The following is a 23728-nucleotide window of genomic DNA, read 5'->3' as shown; positions in this document are numbered from 1 at the left end:
CTGTGACAGAAGATTGTCTATGCTGGTCCAGGTCTTCGCACAGCTCCGATGTAACAGTACCTCCCTATATACGATATTTTGATGATTTTAGCTACATTATTCACCGTTTATTTCAAGTTTCGAATTTGAATATGGTAATGGCTTATGACTAACAAGGTCTATGTAGGTCCACGTCTTATAGACCCCAATATAATGGCTACATTCGGTATTTTTTTAATTTTAACAGCATTTTTTAAGGACTTTATTTTTTGAAAATTTCCAATTTCATTCCAAATGGTGGAGTTTATTCAAAGTTCGGCCCAGCCGAACTTACTGTTTTTAACTTGTTACGTGTTGATTGCTTTTTTGTTCTTAGCACTAAGTTTTGTTTGGTCCCGCACTTGCTGAGAAAATATAAAACATAATTACAATTTTTTGCCAGTTTTTGCTGATAATTAAAAACACAGACTCTCTGGTCATTCTACCAAAATTAGCCACTGTCTGCAAAAATGAAGACATCAACTTCAAAATATAATTTTTTTATTGTTAAAATTTAAAAACCTACAAAATGTTGGTTGGCATACCTTCAGTTTCATGGCTGTCATAACTTTCTCAAGATAGATAGATAGAGAGAGAGTGTGAGTGAGAGTGAGAGTGAGAGAAACAGCCATGCGCCTAGCTACGCAAAACAGTTCAAGTAGCCAAAATAATGTTGTAGTTGACACCACTTAACATCGAAAATATTTTGTCTTGATTTTCTGTTTTTTTTTTTTTTTTTCTTTTTTTTTTTTGGATTTCTTGGCCAATTGTTATGTGCTGTGCGCACTTTTGACCACTTGTTGCTGTTGCTGTTTTTTATTATTCATAATATGTTGATAACAATTGTTAGGCAGCTTAAATACAGCTCAATGCATTTACCTTCCCGCCAACACCAGGCCCCCCCATTACCCCTATAATTGTATTTCAATTTGTTCGGAATCCAAAGTTGAATTACAATAAATAAAATTAAATGAATCCATCCATCCGAGCCAACCAGCCAGCCAAAACTATTCATTCCCGCTTCCATCTATCACCACTAAACAATAAATAAACGCAAATAGAAAGCGCACGTCCGCAGTTGCGCACAACTGGCAGCGCAACTCAAACAGCTAGAAATGAAGAAATCCACAACAACAACAACCCAAAAAAATGCCTTGGATTCAATGACCATTGTTGTTGTTGGTGCTGGCTCGCTGATATTATTAGGCGTTTTATATTGAAATCCCCCTGCAGTTTTTGGGTTCCCTCTCTTCCTAGCCGTTGGCAGTTTTTTTTTTTTTTTGTTCAGTCAGTTCCCAAAATAAGGTGGTTAGTTGGCAGCTAACTGGCCCATTCACACCAATAATAAATAATCGGAAAAAAAAGTTAAAAAAAAAAGAAAAATACGTGTACGTTAATATGTCTTAAATGAGGTACCTCAAGCCCCGTTGAGGTCAAAGAGAGAAGGGGAATGGAGAAGAAAAGTTTGACCACCCAAAAACCAAGCAGACTTTCTCAGTCTCTGTGTGTGTGTGTGTCATTGGATTTTTTTTTTTTTTGGTGGGTACACCTGTACCGCTGTAAGAAATCACATGGAGAAAACAAAAAAAGCAACAAATTCCTTTCACATTGTTGTCGTTTTGAAATATTCAAAAAAAAATGACACAACAAATGTTGGCGTCATTAATGCCACATTGTTAAGTTTCTATTTCATTCATTTTTTTTCTATTATTTTAACTGTCTCGTGATAATAGATTCCGCAAATAATGGGATATTCTAATGGAGCTGAAAGTATTGTAACCATAGGCGAAAAATTGAGATCATCAAAGATGGGGAACCACCAAGAGATGTCATAATTAGAAGTAAAACTTGGAAAAAAATGAAAATATTCTAAGACCCGGAGAGGATAGTCGCCGGAGAACCGCATCGATTAGTGATGGGCGCTCGAAATGAATTAATTACTGAGTCTTGTGGTTATAATTCATCGCTGGTATAAAATATTTTCTACTTTGTGCGAATGAGGCCCTCGGAAAATCTAGGAATTAAAAACAAGTCAAAAAGCTGCCCTGCCGAACTTTGAATACCCTCCACCACCATTTGGAACGAATTTGGCAATTCCCAAAAACAATAAAATCCGTTAAAATCTTAAAAATACCGAATGTAGCTATTATATTAGGGTCTATACGACGACATGAACCTGCATTTGTCATTAGCCATTACAATATTCAAATGCGAAACTTAAAAAAAATTCGATTTTAATGTCGCTAAAATCAACAAAATTCGGAATATCGGGGGGTACTGGTATATGGGGGCTATACGAAGACGTGGACCTACACAGACAATTTTCTGTCGTAGGCTGTAGTATCAATTACGAACTTCAAATATCAAATTTGAAACAATTCTGGTGAAAAATGTCTCTAAAATCATTAAAATACCGAATATCGGGAGGTACCGTTATATGGGGGCTTTCGAAGAGGTGGACCTGCACAGACAATTTTCTGTCGTAGGCTGTAGTATCCATTACGAACTTCAAATATCAAATTTGAAACAATTCTGGTGAGAAATGTCCCTAAATTCATTAAAATACCGAATATCGGGAGGTACCGTTATATGGGGGCTTTACAAAGAGGTTGACCTGCACAGACAATTTTCTGTCTTAGGCTGTAGTATCCATTACGAACTTCAAATACCAAATTTGAAACTATTCCGGTGAATAATGTCGCTAAAATCATCAAAATACCGAATATCGGGAGGCACCGTTATATGGGGGCCTATACCAAAACGTGAACCTACATGGGTCATTTTCAATACCAAAAGTCCTGCAGACATAACATACATTTGAGTAAAAATTTGTCAATCTACTTCATTTCGTTCGGAAGCTAGAGTAATGTCCACAGACGGACGGACATCTCTAAATCGACATAGAATTTTAAGCTGATCAAGAATATATATACTTTGTGGGGTCTAAAATGTGTATTTCGAGGTGTTACAGACGGAATGACAAACTTAATATACCCTCCATACTAGGGTGGAGGGTATAATAAATATTCGAATACTATGGTGGAGGGTATGATAAATATTCGAAAATTACATATTCGCCAGAAATAACACCACATGCGTACATTTCAGTGTTCTGCAAATAAATAAGAACAATGTAAAAAGTATCAGTCGGTTTTGCCGACAAGTTATGACAAATAAAAAAATTGGAAATTGTGACCCTTTATGGGTTAGGTACCAGAAGGGGTTCGCAGATATATATCAACTTCACAACCGATCTTGTGTTAGCCAAAATGTTTGTATGTATTCTTAGAGCGTTTTATAACCCTGCCATATAGGTGGCGCAGGTACCAGTAGAAATTGTCCGATCTTTACCATCTTTATAATTGATCTCGTGTTGATAGAAATATTGAGATGTGCCAAGTCTAAATGAAATAACATGTTAGTTTCGCTTTTTATGAGTTTCCTAGATATTCAACATTTTGACCCTTTTTGGGAGAGATACCAGAAGGAGTAGACCGATGTTACCCATCTTCACAGAAGATCTTGTGTTAGTAGAAGTAATGGGATGTGTGTAATTCGAAGAGAAACAGATGCTTATTTCAGATTTTATGATCGTTTTGGTTTTTCAAAACTTTGAACCTTTGCTCGGGAGGTACCACATGAAAAGTTCCGATCTTTACCATCTTTATACCAGATCCTGTATTGTTGAAAAATCTTGAGATGTGCCAAGTCTAAATGGTATCGGATGTCAAATTCGCCTTTTATGAGCTTCAGGGATATTCAAACTGTAAACCCTTTGTGGGGGAGGTATCAGAAGGAGTAGACCGATCTATCCCATCTTCACAGAAGATCTTGTGTTAGTAGATGTAATGGGATGTGTGTGATTCGAAGAGAACCAAATGCTTATTTCGGATTTTATGATAGTTTTGGTCATTCAAAACTTTGACCTTTTGTGTCAGAGGTATCAGAAGGAATGGCTGGCCGAGCTATACCATCTTTATAAAAGTTATTGTGTTTATAGAAATCGGAATCGGAGTTAATTTCGAGTTTTTCACCTTCATGGATGTGCAACATTTTTACCTTTTGTGGGGAAGGGGCCAGAAAGAGTGGATCGATATACTCCATCTTCATACCAGACCTTGGATTAATAAAAAATATTGTCATTTGTGTAATTAGAAGATAATAGGGCTGTTATATTACATTTTCGTAATGGATGCTACAGTCTGTGACAGAAAATTGTCTATGCTGGTCCAGGTCATCGCACAGCTCCAATATAACGTTACTTGCCTATATACGATATTTTGATGATTTTAGCTACCGTTTATTCACCGTTTATTTCAAGTTTCGAATTTAAATACGGCAATGGCTTATGACAAACAATGCCTGGTATTTTTAAAATCTTAACAGAATTTTCTATGGATTTTATTTTTTGGAAATTTCCAAATTCGTTGCAAATGCTGGAGGGTATTCAAAGTTCGACCGGGCCGACCTTACTGTTTTTTAACTTGTTGATTTTGGGGTTTCCACTTTATCTAGAAATATAAAACATTTAATCACCTTAAGCTATTGCAATCGAATATTGTCTTGGTTTGTCTTCTTTGGTTTTGATTGATACTTCTCCTCTCTTTCTCTCTCTCTCTCTATCTCTCTAACACAATACAAAAGGCCTCAATCAATTATCTTCTTCACTTGGTACGTCTGCTTACCTCAATAAAATCTTAGACATTGACCTTGCTGTGTCAAGTTGAAGGTATTTGTTTTAGCAAATCTTAACTTTGAAAATTCACACATAGCCCAAAGATCAACATAGAGCGCCAGTTGTGTTTTTATCAAATAGAGTTTTATTCTCCAGTTGGTTTTTGTTGTTATCTACTTGACAATTGGAAAGTGCTGTTAAATGTTGAGGTCAGTGGCAAACGTCACTAACTTGTGTTAACATCTCTTGTCATCTAGTGTGGATGGCGGCAAGTTTTGTTTTAATTATTAATTTATGAAAATTACATTAAAATGAATATTTTGCATTAATGACCCGCTTTGGCTCAGTGTAAAGTGTACTTAGGTCATGTGGCCAGTGTACTTCGCTTTTAGTGTGTGGATGTTCATTAATTAAGCCCTAAATGCAAGGCATTACAAACAATATAAAATGCCGCCATATGCGAAGGCAGTACAATAAAAAAAATAGATGTGGCCATTACTTTATTTTTTTTATATTGACATTTAAACTTATGCTCTAAATACCCAGGGGTAAAAAATAAAACGAACATAATGTATAACACTAACAAGTGCGCAAAAGGCCATTAACTCACAAACAGCAAGCTCTCCACAGAGTTTTCCAACTATTTTTCATGTCTTTTTTTATTTTTGCACATTTCGTTCTTTTTTTTTTTTTTTTTTGCAAAGAGAACAGAAATAATAATTTTATTTTTCATAATGCTTTTATAATTTATAACTTAAAAAATTTTTAGCTGTAGAAAGTGTTGCTGGAGCTGAGTTCATGGCAACAGTACGGGAGGTAAATGCTTCAAGAAAGAATTCAATTCGAACAGCTATTCCAACATGGTTTTTTACTGTGTTAATAAAGGAGCTATACAATACTCTTCAAATCAAATTTATTAAAAAGGAAATTATGTATGTTTGAAATGCTGGCACGATAAGCTGTCCATATTGATATTGAGGCCGGCAGACTAAAGAGGTTGGACCTAAAAAAAAACATATGAGCCTCCTGGGTGCTATAACTTAAGGTATTTTCTCCTAAAATTTCACCTCTTATACAACTATTTAACAAGTAAAAAAACATTAAGTTCGGCCGGGCCAAACTTTTAATACCCTCCACCTATATCCTCCTATACATACAATGTTTTGTCACACGAACTAGGACCCATTCTGGCCCACAAATACCGTTTTTAAGACAAATCATTGAAAAAATGTGGTAAAAACCATCAAAATACTGAATATCGGGAGGTACCGTTATATAGGGGCTATACCAAATCGTGGACCCATACATGCATTGTTTCGCCACCGAAGCTGGAACCCATTATGACCAACAAATACAAATTTTTAGACAAATCAGTGAAAAAATGTGGCAAAAATAATCAAAATACCGAATATCGGGAGGTACCTTTATATGAGGGCTATACCAAAACGTGGACCTATACATGCACTGTTTTGCCACACGCACAGGGACTCGTTATGACCTACAAATACCAATTTTCAGACAAATCCGTGAAAAAATGTGGCATAAATCATCAAAATACCCAATATCGGGAGGTACCGTTATGTGGGGACTATACCAAATCGTGGACCCATACATGCAATGTTTCGCCACCGGAGCTGGAACCCATTATGACCAACAAATACCAATTTTTAGACAAACCCGTGAAAAAATGTGGCAAAAATAATCAAAATACCGAATATCGGGAGGTACCTTTATATGAGGGCTATACCAAAACGTGGACCTATACATGCAATGTTTTGCCACACGCACAGGGACTCGTTATGACCTACAAATACCAATTTTCAGACAAATCCGTGAAAAATGTGGCATAAATCATCAAAATACCCAATATCGGGAGGTACCGTTATATGGGGACTATACCAGAACGTGGACCAATATATGTCATTTTCAATACCAATCATCCTAGATATAATACAAATTATTCTGCTAAATTTTGACGCTCTACGTCAAAAATTGTGGGCTGTATCGTGATTTCAACAAACAGATGGACACACAGACGGACTTCGTTAAATCGACTTAGAATTTTATGCTGATTATGAATATATATACCTTATGCGGTCTACGACGAATATTTAAGGATGTTACAAACGGAATGACAAAGTTAATATACCCTCCTTTCCAAGGTGGAGGGTATAAAAATGGTGTTTTTTTATTATCCCATTGAATCAGGCTCTTAATTTCAACGCGCCTTCTGCCAAATGTTTTTAAGTAATATACCTTATAAGGTAATAGGAAAAAAAAAACAATTCCAATAAGTAGCACCATTTATGCCTATCAGCTAATTTTTTCTCTTTGCTGCCAACTAATTTCCATCTACATTTCGATTGCGTAGCTGATATTGGTTTATTTCTTTTTGAAAATTCCATAGTCCACAATCTGATGACATTGTTGATAGAGATGACCGTGATATGGCAAAACATTTGACAAAAATCAAATACTTGTTGCAAACTCTAAAGCCAAAAATAGAAATAGAAAGCAAAACAAGTGGCGAGAGGATAAAATGTCAACAAATCCGAATCAGCTGTTTACTGAAAGCTTTCTTTTCTCATTTCTCTCTCTTTCATTCACATTGCATAACAAATCTCACAAATCACCGTTGTAATAGGTCGCGGCAGTCAACACACAGCAATTGGCACAAAACAGAGAAAAAGAAGAAGAAGAATGCGCCACAGAAGAAGAAAAAACAATTCGCAAACCAAACAAAAAATAAAATAATTACTTTTCTTAAAGTAAAATGAAATAAAAAGAAAAGAAAACAACGCAACTTCCCATATCATAAATAATTCTTGAAAATGGCAACATTCCCATATTAGTTAACTGTTTGTTGTTGTTGTTGCTGCTGGTTTTGGCAAAGAAGAAAACAAACAATCAAAAAAGCTCACCACACACAACTTGGCCGTCATGGTAGAAAATTTCACTTTCATTTTGGCGCACTGGCAACGAACTAAGCGGCACATAGCTACCAAGCAACCTATCTACTAAGCGCGCACACACACACCAGCATTTTACAACATGGACTGTGGAGTGGCTGGACTGTCAATTGTCTGAGTTGCCTGTCTGTCTTTCACAGACACGATTTCAATGCAGCAAAACAAACATTGTACGGTTTTGTGGCCAAAAATAATATGAAATTAAGATCGTTTTTTATTTGTTATTACTACTGCAAGTGTAATTATTTTATTTTTCTTTTTTTTTGCAGCAGCAAATGATCGTATATTTTATTTTTACGACTTTTTTTCATTTTAGTCTCAACTTGACACTTTAAATTAAAAGAGTAACAGCTATCGAAATGTGCAGCTAGTTATGGCCGATTTTTATGGAACACACGCGACGACATAATACCAATTCATGGTTAGGAGGCTTAATATTTTCCGTGCTACGGTTGCACCGGTTGCAATTTGAAAACTGCCAGCAAACAATCTCAGGATTACGCAATTTCAGGCAGTGATCAAAATTCTTAGAATATACCAACAGTTAATGCCAGAAGAGAGAATGGTAGCAAGTTTTTCGGTGTATTTTTTGTGGTAACCGCACCGCAAGTGATTAACGTTTTACATTTTCCAAACAACTTCCACTTCATGATTTTGAAAATTAATTGCAATTGTGTGCGATTAAGAGCAAATCGAGTTGAAGTGTTGGCGTTTGATTTTTATTTATTAGGAAATAAATTTATAAAAATAAAGTATAGAAATATATTTAAATGCCATTACATACTAAAAGTTGTGGATAATGGTTAAGTTTGGAAATTAAAAATAATTTGTGATTGAAATTAAAATGAATATTTCAAAAAGAAAATGTGGAGTCATAAAATCAAATTGACACAGCGATAAAATTTCGCCTACCACAGACGAAACAGTGATAGTTTCGAATCATACAGATTTTCATTGAGGCAAATGGATATGAAATAAAACAAGTTGAAAAGTATCAGTCGACATTTTCCGACCCCAATGTTCGATTATTTAAATATATTTTGACTTGTGTTATGATTGTTCAAATTGTGACCCTCTATGGAGTAGGTTCCAAAAGAATGGACCAATATTATCCATTTCGTATCGGTCCTAAATAAATATGATATGATGATGATGCTGTGACGTGCCAGGTTTGGACTATATCGACAATTTCTTCAACTTTATATCGGATATGTAATAATTTTATAAAATGTTGAAATATAAGTGATTTTTACACTTCATCTCCTACAGATAAATATATTGGCATGGGAAAAATTAAAAGAACATCGAACATTTATATCCAATTTTATGCAAAATCATAAATTCCATATTCTTTTCAGATTTCTGGTTGAGAGAAATATTTATATATAGCAAGATATAAGGAATTTCTGACTTTTTTCGCAAGTCATGACAGATATAAGTCATGAATATTGTGACCCTATGTGGGTGAGATACCAGAAGGTGTTGGCAGTTACCTATCAACTTCGCAACAGACCAGAAAAAATGTTTGTATTTGTGAAATTTGAAGAGATTTGGATGTGTATTTTTTGAACCCTTCGTGGTGGAGGTACCAGAAGGAGTGGACCGATATATCCCTTCTTCGCTGCATATCTTGTGTTATTAAAAATAATGGGATGTGAAACATTTGAAGAGACCCGAATGCTTATTTCGAATTTTATGATCGTTTTGGTTATTCAAAATTTTCACCCTTTGTGGGGGAGGTACCAGAAGGAATGGTCCGATCTCAACCATCTTCATAACAGATCTTGTCTTATCAAAAATGTTGAGATGTGTAAAATATGAAGAGAACGGAATGCTTATTTCGGATTTCATGATGGCTTTGGTTATTCAAAACTTTAACCCTTTGTGTGGGAGGTACCAGAAGGAATGGTCCGAACTCTGCCATCTTTTTAACAGATCTTGTGTTAATGGAAATATTGAGATGTGCCAAGTCTAAGTGGAATCCGACGTTAATTTCGTGTTTTATGAGCTTCATGAATTGTGTGGGAGGTAACAGAAGGAGTGCACCGATATATACCATCTTCACACCAGACTTTGGGTTAATAAAAATATTGTGATGTATGTAATCTGAAGACAATCGGACACTTACATTACATTTTTTAAGAGTTATAATTATTCAAAATTTTGACTCTTTGTTGGTGAGGTACTTGATGGAATGTACCCATATTGTTCATTTTCGCACCTGACAGTACTAATTCATATATTAAAATTTGGAGCAAAATCGGATTATCCTTTCGCTCTCTGTGCAGTAAAATATATTTTCTTTGAAATTGTAGACATTTTGTGGGGGAGGTACCAGTAGGAGTGAATCGACATTGTCCATCTCCGAACTCGATCTAAGTTTGATAATAAAATTACCATGTACCAAGTTTGGATCAAATCGGATAGTCCCTTCGAAAGTTATTGTGCGCACCAGCCTGCCAGACAGAGGGACGGACATCGCTAGATCGACTCTTAATGTCCTGAAACGTACTTGGTCTAATGAGACCTAGGATCTAAAATCGTTATTTCGATGAGGCACGTTTTGGGCCGTATAAAATGATATATACCCCCTCTTGCCATATGGCTGATTGTATAAATATATATCGTAGCGAAAATACATAAATGATAATAAGAAAACCGATCTTAGTTTGGAAAACTTCTTTAAATTCTTATATGACCCATATTAACAACTATACCTTCAAGATAAAGGAGTTAAGAAGCTTCTGAGAAATTGGAGAAGGAAATTCAGTGTTACGATGGTAGAAGTGGTCTACAGTTACACGACGTCATTCAATTAAAGATTTTATGCATTTTTCTGAATTTTATGTTTTTTTAAACGCTTTATAAACAGCAACATAAGTTTATAATTAAATATAAAGTTATGCGTTTCACTATTAAATTTAGATTAAAATTTGCAGAACAATCTAAGTGCCTCGAAGGCGATTGAGGAAAAAGTTTGGTTCTTGATCTTGAAAGGTGATGGTCTGTAAGTCCCCAAAAATGCAACCGTCTGAACCGATCTCGATAAAATTTGGCAAAGATTTTTCTCAGCTGTTTTTTTAAATATTTCCTTGAATATCGTTTTTACGGATTGCATATTACGGCTGTTGGTAATAAATATAACAAATCGGATGAACAATATATATGGAAGCTATAGCGATATATGAACCGATCTTCACCAAATTTGGCATACTAACTTCTATACTCAATTCGGTCGTATGAGCCAAATTCCATCCCATTTGGGCAAATATTAGACGTTTGGTGCACAATAAAAGGTAAATCGGACGAAGTTATATATGGGAGCTATATCCAAATCTGAACCGATCTCGATAAAATTTTAAGGTATTTCTGAGCTGCATTTGATACATTTCTCAAAATATTGTTGTTACAGATTGCATATTACGGCTGCGGAGGACAAAAATAACAAATCGGATGAACAATATATATGGGATCTATAGCTAGATACATATTGGCATACATATTTTCAGGCCTAATTTGGATGTATGTGCAAAATTCCCTACTATTCGGGCTGATATTACACGTTTGGTGCACAATAAAAGGCGAAGATATATATGGGAGCTATATCTAAATTTTTTTCCGATTATCTCCAATTTCAATAGTGTTCGTCCTTGGGCCAAACAAACGATTTTTGCAAAATTCCATCTCAATAGGATAATAAATGCGACCTGCATTTTGTTCACAATAATACATGGACAGACGGACTGACATGCATAAATCAACTCAGAAAGTGATTTATTCTCAACAGTAAATATGGGTCTATCTCGCTTCCTTCTCCATGTTACAAACAAATGCACAAAGACATAATACCCATACCACTATGTCGTGTAGAGTATAAAAACTTAATTGATTACAGTTCAGTCCAGCAGACACAATCCTCAATTATAATTCCCATTTTTCGTTGTTGCAAAATGGTCAGGTTTAATCGCATTTTTGTTGTTTGTATAAACATAAAGTTTGTTTATTAGTGGAGAACGATGCTAATATTTGCCAGGAAGTAAGGCAGAGAATATCTAGAGTTCGGAAAGAGCGACAAAGGGGTTTTGTTGTAACAGACAAAACCAATTTACATGGTTATGCTATTTCGCCCATGTAAAACAAAAGCATAAGAAGTGGAGACAGGTGAAAAAGTTTATAAGTGCGGTTGTAAGATTTAGAAGATTTTCCAAAAGAATTTTAGTGTTATGTAATTCTTTGGTTCCTCTTCTATTGAGCTTACGAATATTGAATCCATCTGTTTGTAAAATTTCGAAATATTTGTCAAAGTACCCATGTAAACATGTTATCGGTCAGCGTGTCTTTTCCATTTTGTGTTGAAATCACGATATGTCAATTATATTTGTTAAAGTTTGCTACACTATAGACATTTTCCCTACAAATTTCTATTTGCCTAGCCAAAAGATCTGCGTCTGCAATCTCTCTGCAACTTGCTTTTAGAGCTGTGCAGAATTATTCAGTTCAGATCGTTATTTGACTATTCAAATTTAATGGTATCTGCTATAATGATATAACTCAAGCCAGATCAATTGATCGAAATAAATTGAAATTAATTTTCTTTTGTAAATTCAGGCAGGCGAAATTGTAGAATGAAATCCTTTTCTAAATATTCCCATAAGTCCTAAAGTCCTCACAGCTTTCTAAAAAGTAAAGAACTCCAAGACCATAAATATTCTATTTAAAAAATAATAATTACAAACTTACCGTAACATTGAAGACAGCATTACTATTTTGGCTAACATTATTTAATCCATGATAGTAACGTTTAAAGTTATGCTGCAATGACGACGACGACGATGATGATGATGTTGTTGGTGCGTTGGACAAGGAAGCGGAAGTTTTTATTGCATTACAGCTCAACAACCTTGAAGTTGTGGCAACAATACCAGTTTTATTCGCAATGTTGTTGGTGGTGGTTATGGTGGTGGCACTACTCAACGATCTTCGAGTTGTGGAGTTGTGGGCGTTATTGGCTGGATGGTATTGTGGCTGCAATTGCGGTTGCAGCATAAGTTGACATAGATATTTGTGATTGTGATAACGACGCGTACCGACTGCTACAAACAGTCCTTGGCGACCGGAAGTACTTAAACAGGCCATGGTATTTTTGTACGATTTGTTTGTTTCTCTTAAAACGATCCAAAAAAAATTGTAACGGTTATAATCCTTTAAGGCTTTTGTAAAGATTTTCGTAAGTAACGGAGTTGGTATTTTGTTTTAAGGTGGGAGGAAGGACACTCTTTTTTTCGTTAGGAAACACTTGTTTTTTATTTCTTAAAATCACGAAAGCGACTTCATTAGGTAGGCAAATTTTTTGTCTTGACTTTCTTTTACTTTACGCATTAAGTATTCCTTTTTATTTATTTATTTTCTTTTTAATTTTTGTTTAACACAAGAATTGTTTTCGTACGTTTGGTGGTTAGGTTACTCGTTTGGGACTTTTTACTTAAAGAAAAAAGTTTAGTGACCTCTTCTTCTGGCTCTAGGTGAATATTATTTTCTTTTTTTCAATATCTTTTCTTTTATTTTTTCAATTTTTTTACGGTTACACACAGCGACAACCCGGGGACGACGGTTAAAAGACAATTTTTGTTGCGTTTAGTTCCAACAGCTTCAACAAAGTGTTTTGTGTTTTAAGCTGCAAGTGCCTCTGAGCTTAGTTTAACTCGCTCGTACGCTGCTGGTGTCTGACGCTGGCAATGGCTAAAACGCTGAGCCTTAAGATGAAACTTGTTTAAAAGCAGAGGCGCCTGCGCCTTAGCCAAGAAAGCTTTAAGACAAATCAAAGCCGTGGTTTGCTTGTTTTGACTGAAACGTTTGCCAAAGAGAGTCACACACACAAAGAGAGAGAGAGAGAGGTTTTGAATGTTAACTCTTACCTCTCTCCCGCAAACGTGTACAATGGTGAATACTGTCTTCTTTCCCAATAGCCTGTTGATGTGAACTTGGTACTTGATTGGCCAGGTTGTTTCACCTTTAATAGCTGCATTAATCTTCAATGTAAAGCATTCTGTAAATGGTCAAAACTGCGTGTGACTGCATTTAATAGATGTGAAGAGTGCCAGGCCAAACAAATTTTCTTTTTCCTCGGTCACCTTGATCTCTACGCACAGCTGGTACAGGTTGTTATCCAATAGCTTAGTTACTCAGCGCCGCTGTCAATACATCAAATTTACACTGACTCCCCGCCTTTGCTGTAACGTGACACTGCCGCCTTATCTTCTTATCGTTATTACCGAATTTTTCCAATTGGATTTCTGTCCAAATATTTGATTTTTTATTTATTTATGTTTTATCGAGGAAAAGAAATAGGAACTTTCCATTATTATTTTGACGTAACCGAACAGATGATTTAGCGTGAACATGTGTTGCGAAATTCAATGTCAAAACAAAATCAAATGGTAAGTATGAGTTGCAACTGGGAGTTTTGCGTAAAGTGTTTGGCGATTGTCAAAGGGTATTTCTTATTGGGAAAAAAGGTGTTGCCACATGGGATACTGTGATTTCTCAAGGAATAATAATGCGTATTAAGGAGCCAGAAAACAAAATTCTGAATTTATTCAATGTAGAAAATCCGTTTTGCCATGAAGATAACATATTTTAACATTTTGGACTTGATTTTTGGAAGAAATTACAGATATTTCATATATTTAAGTTTTATTTATTTGTTTATTTATTTATTTATTGAATATTTTGTCATTAGTTTTGCAAAATTTATAGTAAATCAGATTTTTAATTTAGTGGCTTTTAAGAACTTTTTTTCTTCTTATTACACCGAGTTTTTGACAACTCAAAATGTATAAAGTTTCCTAATGATGGCTACGAAAATAAACAAGAATTCATGGTACAATGATATCAAGGTAGGGCAGAACTACCATATGATTTCAATTTTTTTATTTTCTTGGCCTAATACGTCATCATTTTTTGTTTATGTATGTGTTTTCTTTTCAATAACAAAAAAATTGTTCAGAAAACATTCAAATTCGGGTGTTTTCAAAATGTTCATTTCAACGCATGCATCCACAAAATCTAGAGATTTTGTAGCGAAATAATCCTTTAGAGACATATAGTACATGATTTTGAAAAGAAGTGTTGACCTTTCATTCAGTTATCGCGGTTTTCAATTATTTATTCAAAATAAATGCAACAAGTTGTTTGATTTTTTATTGTTTTGATACTAATTCTGACATTACAAGCCAAACAGGTAGACCTCTATACTTGGAATTTTTTCAAAGTTGACCTACCTTCTCTTCATTGTACCATGCAAGAATTGAGGCACAGGATCTCAATTCTCTGTTCTATGAATATGTGAAATAATGAAATATTATTTTTTTAAATCTTGAACCCTATGCGGGGGAGTTACCAGAAGGAATGGTCCGATCTCTACCATCTTTATAACAGATCTTGTGTTGATGGCAATATTTAGATGTACCAAGTTTGAATGGAATCGGATGTTAATTTGGCGTTTTATGAGCTTCATGGTTACACAAATTTTGACTCTTTGTGGGGGAGGTACCAGATGGAGTGGACCGATATATCCCATCTTCACACCATACCTTGGGTTAGTACAAATATTGTGATGTGTGTAATTTACAGAGAACCGGATGGTTATTTTGGATTTTATGATCAATTTGTTTATTCAAAAAGTTGACCCTTTGTGGCGGAGTTGCCAGAAGGAATAGTCCGATCTCTACCATCTTTATAACAGATCTTGTGTTGATGGCAATATTAAGAAGTACCAAGTCTGAATGGAATCGGATGTTAATTTGGCGTTTTATGAGCTTTAAGAATATTAAAAATTTTAACCGTTTGTGGGGGATACCACATCAGACCTTGAGTTATTACAAATATTGTGATGTGTGTAATTTGAAGACAATCGGACTCTTACATCACATGTTATAAGAGTTATAATTTTTCCATCTTCGAACTCGATATAAGTTTGATAATAATATTACGACGTACCAAGTTTGGATCAAATTAGATACTCGCTTCGAGAGTTAACGTGCGCACATGCCATTCAGACAGACGGACGGACTAGATCGATTCCAAATGTCAATTCTTTGCAAAGAAATGCAACTCCCGCCCATGGTAAAGTCATTTGAACAACATCTCATTGTCAAAATGTTTATTTATAAATTCATTGTACATACGCAAATCTGAGATGGGAACCTGCTTTCTATGCAGTAAAATTTGACAAGGTAAATTACAGAAAATGCAAAGATGGGAATGCTTATTTAAAATGACTTTACCTTCTTAATTTTACCATGCTCGCGCCCAATTCAAGTGCATTTCACAGTTTTGTTCAATGGTATGTAAAGCACCATACATTATTTTCATATTTCCCCTTTTTTGGACAATCTGGCAATATGTTATTATCATTGGTTCATTTTTATTTGTAGCTAGTTCCAGGCTCTTTTAGTGAATGTGTTCAGTTTTCCTCATGTCTCATTCGTAAACAACAGAGTACTCGTCGTTATGCATTACACTCATTCGTAAATGTTAATTTTTTTTATCAAGTATTCCTTTTTGACCTTCGCATTCGTTTCGTTGGGGACGTCTTTCATTTTTGTTTCCCAGGCATGCGTGTCGTAATAGCCGTGGAGCACATTAAAGTTGGGAAGTTTTAAATTAAAAATGTCGCGTAATCTTGTATTATATTTCTCAAATTTCTTGCAAAGATTGGAGTCTTTGCTTCCAGCCATATTTCCCCAAGGCTCCTTGCCACCAGGTAGGAATAAAAACGTAAAAATTTCTCTCATGAATGATTTCCCACCAACTGTCTGTCTTTTGCACCATTCGTCCCCTAGCATTTGCTGTAGCCGGCCTACCCTCAACATATGATAAAATCACCAGGAATCAAACTCCCTCCCGATCTCTGAAAGATATCATTGGTGATGGTATCTTATGGGCTGTACCCAAGCATCGGCGTACGGTGGAGAAACGTTTAAATCGCAAATTTGGCTATCCCGAATACAATTGGAAATTGTTGCGCGTCAAGACTCATTTGCGATCGTGCAATCAATGTGGTCATGATTACGAAGCTGGACATTTGTGTCCCCACTGCTATAACAAGGTACGCGATGAAACCCAACAAATGCAAGAAAAAATACAAGAACAATTGGGCTTGAACCCCATTGAACAAGATGTTGTAGTTTTGTATGAGGGTGAACGCGGAGAACAACCCTCGGAAATGTTGAATGGCAAACGTATTGTGGAGATGCCAAAGCCCCGTCCCATATGGTTTACCAAAAATCTTTTGCAAAAGACCACACAACAACCATCGAATTCCAAAGAAGTTAAACCCAATGATTTGGCCTAAGGTCGCTGAAATATGTTTAAATAAAATTTTGTTAAAAAGTATTGAAAATATTATATTTTTACTTGAATGAAGTATATAAAGAAAACGCAGTCTGAAAAAAAGAAAATAAAATATTGTTGTGCAAAGTGAGGGTCCCGACGAGTTCAAATATGGCCTTGCGTGATAGTTTTCGTGACTTTCTGAAACTCAAAAAAAAAAAAAACAAAAACAAACCTTTTAGTATAATGTAAAGTAGGGGAAACGACAAATAGAATTAGAATTTCTAAAAGATACCCAACATTTAGAGGCAAACATGAAATTGCATCAAATTCGGACAACATTTCTAACCACTCCTCATGCCTAAACATTTAATATAAAAGAATTAATTTAACATTAAAACAAAATGTTAACAAAACACAATGTTTTCCATTTTTCTAGCAACAAACAACTTTATTATAATGAAATTCCATTTTACTTGTTTGCAATTTCTTGAGGAAGCCATTATTAAAATCCATGGCACTCATGGCTTTCTTACCCTCAACACGCAATCGGTGGACTTCTATGAATGTATAATTGGCACATTGTACCCTTAGACATTTTCGCTTATAATGATAGACTAATGAACCCGGTGAAGAGTCAGATTTGAAATTATCTCCAGAAGATATTTCTTGAGGTAAACTGATATCTAATAACTCAATCGACTTCTGTTGAAACTTCGATGTCAATGCCTTGAATCCGTACAAAGCACGATAACGATTATAGACTTCCAGGGATGTTAGATTGTTCCAATTGATTTCATAGATATCGGGTGTTATTTTGGGAGCTATAATGAAATACCATTTTTAATTATGAATTATTTTTTAAAACTTATTTAAACCTCCTACCATACGTGGCATCTTTATCATTTTGTCTCATGGGATTTTCAAATGTTTTTGGGTAACCTGACACCACTTGCCACAGCAGATCTGCACCTTTTTCCGACAACTCCTTATGCAAATCGGGCATGAAAATGCCGGGCTCTATTTTAACCTTTTTTTGGGCAAATATCTGGAAACACAAAAGTTGTCAATATAACTCATTTATTGATTGTTAACTTGCCTACCTACATCACCAACATCGAAACGTTTGGGTTCAATACGCATTATACTAACTCCCGTCTCCTGGTCGCCATTCATAATGGAATAAATTATGGGAGCAGCACCACGCCAACGCGGCAATAAGCTGGCATGCACATTAATCATACCTCTGTAAATATTATTAGACATTTTAAATATTATGGACTCCAATTGCCAATTACTTACAAAGGAAATGCGTTAATAATGTGTGTTGGTATCAAATGACCAAATGACACCACAACACCCAAGTCAAATGGCCTACAATGTTCCGTTGTTATGGGCCATTTGTGTAGCGCTAGTTTTTGTTGCTCCGCATAGACTCGGACACAGTTTGCCGGGCTTTTGAAAGATGTAACCACCCCCAAACTTTCATTGCTTTGGATGTGGAAGAAATAATTTAATATATAGTCGAGGTGAAGATCCAGTACGTACTAACCTCCCATTATGCTTGTGTAACACTTTTAAACTGGGCAGGGAAAATGTATCGGTACCAAAGAACAATACTTTGAGACCATTACTTTTGGTTTCCGTTGAATATGGCTGTGCGTAAAAACATTTTCTTTTAAATTTAAAACAATTTGATAAATTCCTTGAAAAAAACATATTATGCTAGGCTCACACAACCGCAAGCAGCTGATGTTGTTATTGTTCTAGGTTGATATGTTCTATCGATAAAAATAATCGATAGTAAACGGCATTATGTTGGTTAGAAAACGCCGACAAGTTATTAAAAAACTTAGGTGCCGATATTTTCAGCAAAATGAAAATTTAGAAAAATTAGGAAATAAATATATAAAAGATTAAATTAAATATTAAATTAAAATTCATGTTCTACTACTCCGAACCGTCGTTTGCTATATAGATGATCAGTGTTGCCAGTATTGAGGATTTCCCCCAAAAAGGGGATTTTTTCAGAATAGGAAGGAACAATACATCGTAGGAATGAAGAACTATGAAAAAATTGGGACTTGTATGAAAATATGATTTTCTAGTAATTGATTATTTTTTAAAATAATATACGCTCCTTTTTTCAATAGGTTACCGATTTTTTGGGGAAGATCAAAGAAAACTAAGGGGGGAAGTTTGAAAAATATTGGCAACTCTGCGCCAAATGAGCCGCCGCCGCAGAAAAAATCGTTCCACTTTGTTGTCTGGTCATTATTTCTTTGTTTTCTCCGTATTTTTTTCTTTTCGTGAGTTTTGATACTTCTCAAATGTTTTACAAGCTATTGGAATACCTGCTTGGACTTTTCGGCTAAAGAAATTCGAACTCACAATGGACACTGCTAATGGACAACAAAAACAACACCTTGCCCTGCGAGTGGCATTGGACACCATGAAAGATCGATGTTTTCTCCAGCAAAAACTCTTGAAAGAGGTAGAAGAAGAGAATCAAAAGCTACGTGAACGTCTGGCACAAAATACCAACAGCAGCGCCACAAGTATTCCAAATACAGGCGGTGGAGTTGCTGAAACATTTCAACTACGCCTGCAAGTATCCGAACTACAACGTCACAATGGTCAGTTGCAAGCCCACATCGATATGGTGTCTTCGGAAAATCGTAAACTTTGGTCGAGACTTTCACAAATCGCCAAAGAGAGTGAGGCATCAGATAATGCAGCAGCAACAGCGTCAGCAAACGAGGGAAGCCCCCGCTGCGGTAGCGGTGTATCGAATCAAAATCTAATACGATCAAAAACATTCACATTGAAAAGTGTCAATTCACCAAATCCTAATATACGTCATAAGACAGCCACTGTGGAGAGCTGTGAATCAGATATGCGTGATATCAGTTTGGAGGAAGGTGAAGCCTTGGAGGTGTACAGTGATGGTGATAAGGCACGGCCAAATGATGCAACAATGTCGGAAGTTACCATGGGTTTTGGCTATCTAAATGATGATAGCTCAAATGCGACACAGGACCAAGACTTCAATGCCGAAACTCAAAAGTGCATTGATAATTTGGCTGTAATACGTCGCGAGGCAATGAAACAGCAAAAAGAATTAAATTCAGTGTTTGCGCTGTTAGAGAGTCGAATTGGTGAGTAGTAAGAAAACTTGATTTTGTTTATGGTTATAGGTACCTTTACTTCTCAAGCGTCGGCTCGTCCATACCTAAAAACTGGACTCTTGGAGACGCTCTTGGGATACGTTTTATCTATGGAGGTTTAGCTCGTCTATGTAGGTTTAAACTCCTCCATAAAGCCTCATTGAGCTTCGGCTTGTCTATAAAGACCACAGGTCTTTATGACTATCTGGGTTCATGTTTACCTATAGCTACTCTGTGATTCAGACCGTCTATATATCCAGAATCTCTGACCTAAATCCGTTTTGGGCTTCTTTCGGGCCCTTAGACTTTCCACTTAGATTATTACTTCGCCAATATGGACTCCGATGGTTTCAGCTCTTTCGTCAGGGCTTTGTGGACTTTGGCTCGTTTGAGTAAACTTTTTGGATATATGTCCTCTTTTAAGACCACAGGTCCTTTTTTATGACTCTCTGGGTTCATGTTTATCTATAGCTACTCTGTGATTCAACCCGTCTATTTATCCAGAATCTCTGACCTAAATCCGTTTTTGGGCTTCAACTCGTCTTTAAAAACTTTCGGGGCCTTAGACATTCCACATAGATTATTACTTCGCCAATATGGACTCCCGTGGTTTCAGCTCTTTCGTCAGGGCTTTGTGGACTTTGGCTCGTCTGAGTAAATTTTTTAGATACATGTCCTCTTTAAAGCCTATCTGGTTTCATGAATACCTTTAGAGACTATGTCCTTCAATTTGTCTACTTATTTAGACTCAATTGTTGTCAGGCCGTTTTTACTGACTTTCTGGGCTCCATAAATAATGTCCGTACTTCAGCTAGTCAATATAGACATTGTTTCAAGAAGGCTTTGACTCGTCTCGGCTTATGGGTCTTCTTTAAAGCCACTCTCTACATGTTCTTGCTTACTGAGATTTAGCTCGTCTATAAGAATTTATGGTCTTAATTCGCTTTTTAAGCAATCTTTCTGGCTCCGTAGAACGCCCCTATAGAATATAAGAGCTTCAGCTCGTCAATGTGGATTCCTTATGTTGTTAGCTATTCCATGAAGGCTCTCTGTCTTCGACTCGTCTATATAAACTATGGAATAAAAGTCTCAGTTTAAGGTTCTCTGGGCTCGTCAACAGGGCCCTCTGGGTTTCAGCTTCTTTTTTCCATGTCCATACAGACCTCCTTGGCTGCATGTCTTCTATAGCCTTATTCCCGCCTAATGAGACTTTCCAGGTCTTCCTTAAAGACTCTCGAGAGTTATTCTCGTCTAATGAGGTTCTTTGAAATTCAGCACGCCTATATGTATAGATCAAATGGTCGCCAGCTCTAACAGCTTAGCTCGACAATATGGACTTTCTGGGCATTTCCTATTCTATGTAGACTATTCATGCTTTAACTCGCCTTCATATTCTTTCTGGGTTTTAGTTCAACTTTACAGACAATATAGGTGCTCTTTGAAGACTCATCAGGCTTCAGCTTCAGCTTGTCCATACAGACCTCCTGAGATGTACATTTTCTTTAAAGCCTCTCGAGATTTATTCTCGCCTAGTGAGATTCTCTAAAATACTGCTTGTCGATATATGATCGCCATGTCTACCAGATTCTTTGGGCTTCAATACGTTTTTATAGACTCTATGTGCCTAAGCTCGACCCTACGGACTTTCTGTGTTTCAGCCAAGGCAAGGCTCTGGTTCGTCTATATAGACTTTCTGGGCTTTTGCTTGTCTACATAAAATTCACTCTGGGATTTCACTAGTCCGCATATGTGTGAATGTTTCTATAAAATACTTTCTAATTGTCAATTTTTTGTTTCTTTTTCAGCTCTCCATCCCTGCCCCGAATGTGCAAAGAAAAGCAATAAACCTGAAATGGCCGATAAAAGTTTGGAAACAGATGAAAGCTTAAATACCGATTCTAAATATACAAATCACAACAATCATTCGTATTCCTACAATGAATCATCCAAAGGAGTCAATGTCCCGATCACACCAGTTATTCTTCAGAAACAACCGCCACAGCAGCATGAAGAAGCTTTGCCACCCACAAACCATTTGAATATACTGCAAGAAAAAATCATGGCAGATGAAGCCAACAAAATTTGTCCAATGTGTGGTAAACTATATGACAGTACCATACCCTTCGAGTCGTTTTGCGAACATGTCGAGGAACATTTTCGCGATGAAAGTTTGGATTTGGTGCACAGTATGGAGAATAATTTTGAATTTATATCGCATACCGTTGGAGATTTCTGACCCAAACGGAATCGCATATATTTTTCATCTGATCTATAGACTGTGTAGACATAATGCAACAAAACAAAAGAAGCGAATGCCAGGTGTTATGAAAGTGATTTTATATGTGACAAATTTTGTTTGGAACTCAAAAAAAGAAATGAGATGTGGGTGTGTGAGAAGGAAGAATTTATTTTATATATTGGAATTTCATTAAAGCATAACTTGGACTGATGAATACTAAACACTTTGTTATATAAAATATAAACTTTTTGTTGTCTGATCTGATCGATGAAGAAAAAAATTAAATGAAATCATCGACAAAAATTGTGCTAATCAATTTATAGAAACTACTGAAAGTATATACAAATCGATACATTCGTACACAAAACATGTTATCTAATCTGCCTTTGGTTTCTATCCAATGTTATATGTACTTTTATTGAATACAAAAAAATACTACATTTATTCTCTATATATATACATTTTTTTCCCTATAATTATCTAATATTATTATATGAATATTGTTAGGTTTATGTTTATGCTGGAATAAAACAACTGATTGCAAAACCTTGAAGGAAGGATAAAATTAGAAGAAGAATGTGTGGTTTATTTTTATTTTTGGTATCAAGATCGTGTAGGATTTCTTAGGGAAAACAAGAAAAATAAATATTTGAGTATCCAAAACTGAAGGATAGTTGGATTTTATATGTGCGAAATTCTGGAATAAGAGCCACCGGTAAGACATGGATAATTTTTTCTTTCTGACTCATTTTTAATTTTGTGTATAGAATTGAATTCCTATTTTGCAGAAGTCGAAAATCAAAAATAGAAGTAATTAAAGTAAAAATAGTCCATAGATCTGAAGCGAAGTTCATAAAAAAGCTCTAACACATGGGAACTCAATATGAAAAAATCCATCATCAAATCAATGGCCATACTATTTACCAACGGACCAAATGGAGATGAGAAAATAGCTGAATGTGCAGGTGGAGGGGCACATAATTCCGACCACTAACTCCCAAAATCCTTTGGATCGTATTCAACAGTACGTTCAAGAAATGTAGCAACTCTTCTAGAGACGTAATAGTTGTTGCTTGAATGAGACATATCCCGAAAATTTGAGACATTCATTCTGGACGTCGCTTCTACTTATTCCATAGAAATTTCCAACTTTGTTTCTCGGCGAGTGCTTTAAAATCGGAAAAATGCTTGTAGATAATCGCCTACTGGTGAGGAAGGAATTTAATTCCTAGAAAACACCCAGATGTGAAGCAAAAGGTCTTCTCCCATTTTGTGGGGGGAGGTACCAGAAGGAGTCGACCGATATATCCCATTTTCACACCAGACT

At 35.8% G+C, this 23728-nt stretch overlaps 4 protein-coding genes across 4 annotated transcripts in view; 2 read left to right on the top strand and 2 right to left on the bottom strand.

Moving 5' to 3' along the window:
- Nucleotides 1-14065, bottom strand: part of LOC101893381 (all trans-polyprenyl-diphosphate synthase PDSS1) — a 110887-nt gene extending 96822 nt beyond the window's left edge. The window contains exon 1 of the mRNA XM_059118035.1: nucleotides 12403-14065. Within this exon, the coding sequence (XP_058974018.1) occupies nucleotides 12403-12798 (396 nt within the window). The 5' untranslated portion in view covers nucleotides 12799-14065. The remainder of the gene's footprint in view (nucleotides 1-12402) is intronic.
- Nucleotides 14066-16216: 2151 nt separating this feature from the next.
- LOC101889447 (large ribosomal subunit protein bL32m) lies at nucleotides 16217-17065 on the top strand. Its single transcript, XM_005191600.4, has 2 exons — nucleotides 16217-16426; nucleotides 16506-17065. Exons 1-2 carry the CDS (start codon nucleotides 16333-16335, stop codon nucleotides 17015-17017), a joined length of 606 nt encoding a protein of 201 aa, XP_005191657.1. The 5' UTR covers nucleotides 16217-16332; the 3' UTR covers nucleotides 17018-17065.
- A 353-nt stretch (nucleotides 17066-17418) lies between these two features.
- Nucleotides 17419-18772, bottom strand: LOC101889614 (methionyl-tRNA formyltransferase, mitochondrial). The gene is made up of 5 exons (XM_005191601.4): nucleotides 18548-18772; nucleotides 18298-18486; nucleotides 18103-18241; nucleotides 17881-18043; nucleotides 17419-17819 (listed from the first exon to the last, which is right to left on the bottom strand). Exons 1-5 carry the CDS (start codon nucleotides 18712-18714, stop codon nucleotides 17431-17433), a joined length of 1047 nt encoding a protein of 348 aa, XP_005191658.4. The 5' UTR covers nucleotides 18715-18772; the 3' UTR covers nucleotides 17419-17430.
- A 453-nt stretch (nucleotides 18773-19225) lies between these two features.
- On the top strand, nucleotides 19226-22978 carry LOC101892703 (protein spindle-F). The gene is made up of 2 exons (XM_059118031.1): nucleotides 19226-20153; nucleotides 21968-22978. Exons 1-2 carry the CDS (start codon nucleotides 19388-19390, stop codon nucleotides 22396-22398), a joined length of 1197 nt encoding a protein of 398 aa, XP_058974014.1. The 5' UTR covers nucleotides 19226-19387; the 3' UTR covers nucleotides 22399-22978.
- Nucleotides 22979-23728: the final 750 nt, after the last annotated feature.

The sequence above is a fragment of the Musca domestica genome, unplaced genomic scaffold (genome assembly GCF_030504385.1).
Source record: "Musca domestica strain aabys unplaced genomic scaffold, Musca_domestica.polishedcontigs.V.1.1 1, whole genome shotgun sequence".
Lineage (NCBI taxonomy): Eukaryota > Metazoa > Arthropoda > Insecta > Diptera > Muscidae > Musca > Musca domestica.
The sequence above is the reverse complement of the archived record's forward strand: the minus strand, read 5'-3'. Positions and strand labels throughout refer to the sequence as shown.

Excerpts from the sequence above, each read along its gene's own strand:
- LOC101889447 (XM_005191600.4), top strand. The coding sequence starts at position 16,333 with ATGTCGCGTAATCTTGTATTATATTTCTCAAATTTCTTGCAAAGATTG. Across the intron at positions 16,427-16,505 it reads CCAAGGCTCCTTGCCACCAG|CATTTGCTGTAGCCGGCCTA; the intron begins GTAGGAATAAAA and ends TTCGTCCCCTAG.
- LOC101889614 (XM_005191601.4), bottom strand. The coding sequence starts at position 18,714 with ATGTTTTTTTCAAGGAATTTATCAAATTGTTTTAAATTTAAAAGAAAA. Across the intron at positions 18,242-18,297 it reads ATTATTAACGCATTTCCTTT|AGGTATGATTAATGTGCATG; the intron begins GTAAGTAATTGG and ends TAATATTTACAG. Across the intron at positions 18,044-18,102 it reads AACGTTTCGATGTTGGTGAT|ATATTTGCCCAAAAAAAGGT; the intron begins GTAGGTAGGCAA and ends TTGTGTTTCCAG.
- LOC101892703 (XM_059118031.1), top strand. The coding sequence starts at position 19,388 with ATGGACACTGCTAATGGACAACAAAAACAACACCTTGCCCTGCGAGTG. Across the intron at positions 20,154-21,967 it reads GCTGTTAGAGAGTCGAATTG|CTCTCCATCCCTGCCCCGAA; the intron begins GTGAGTAGTAAG and ends TTTCTTTTTCAG.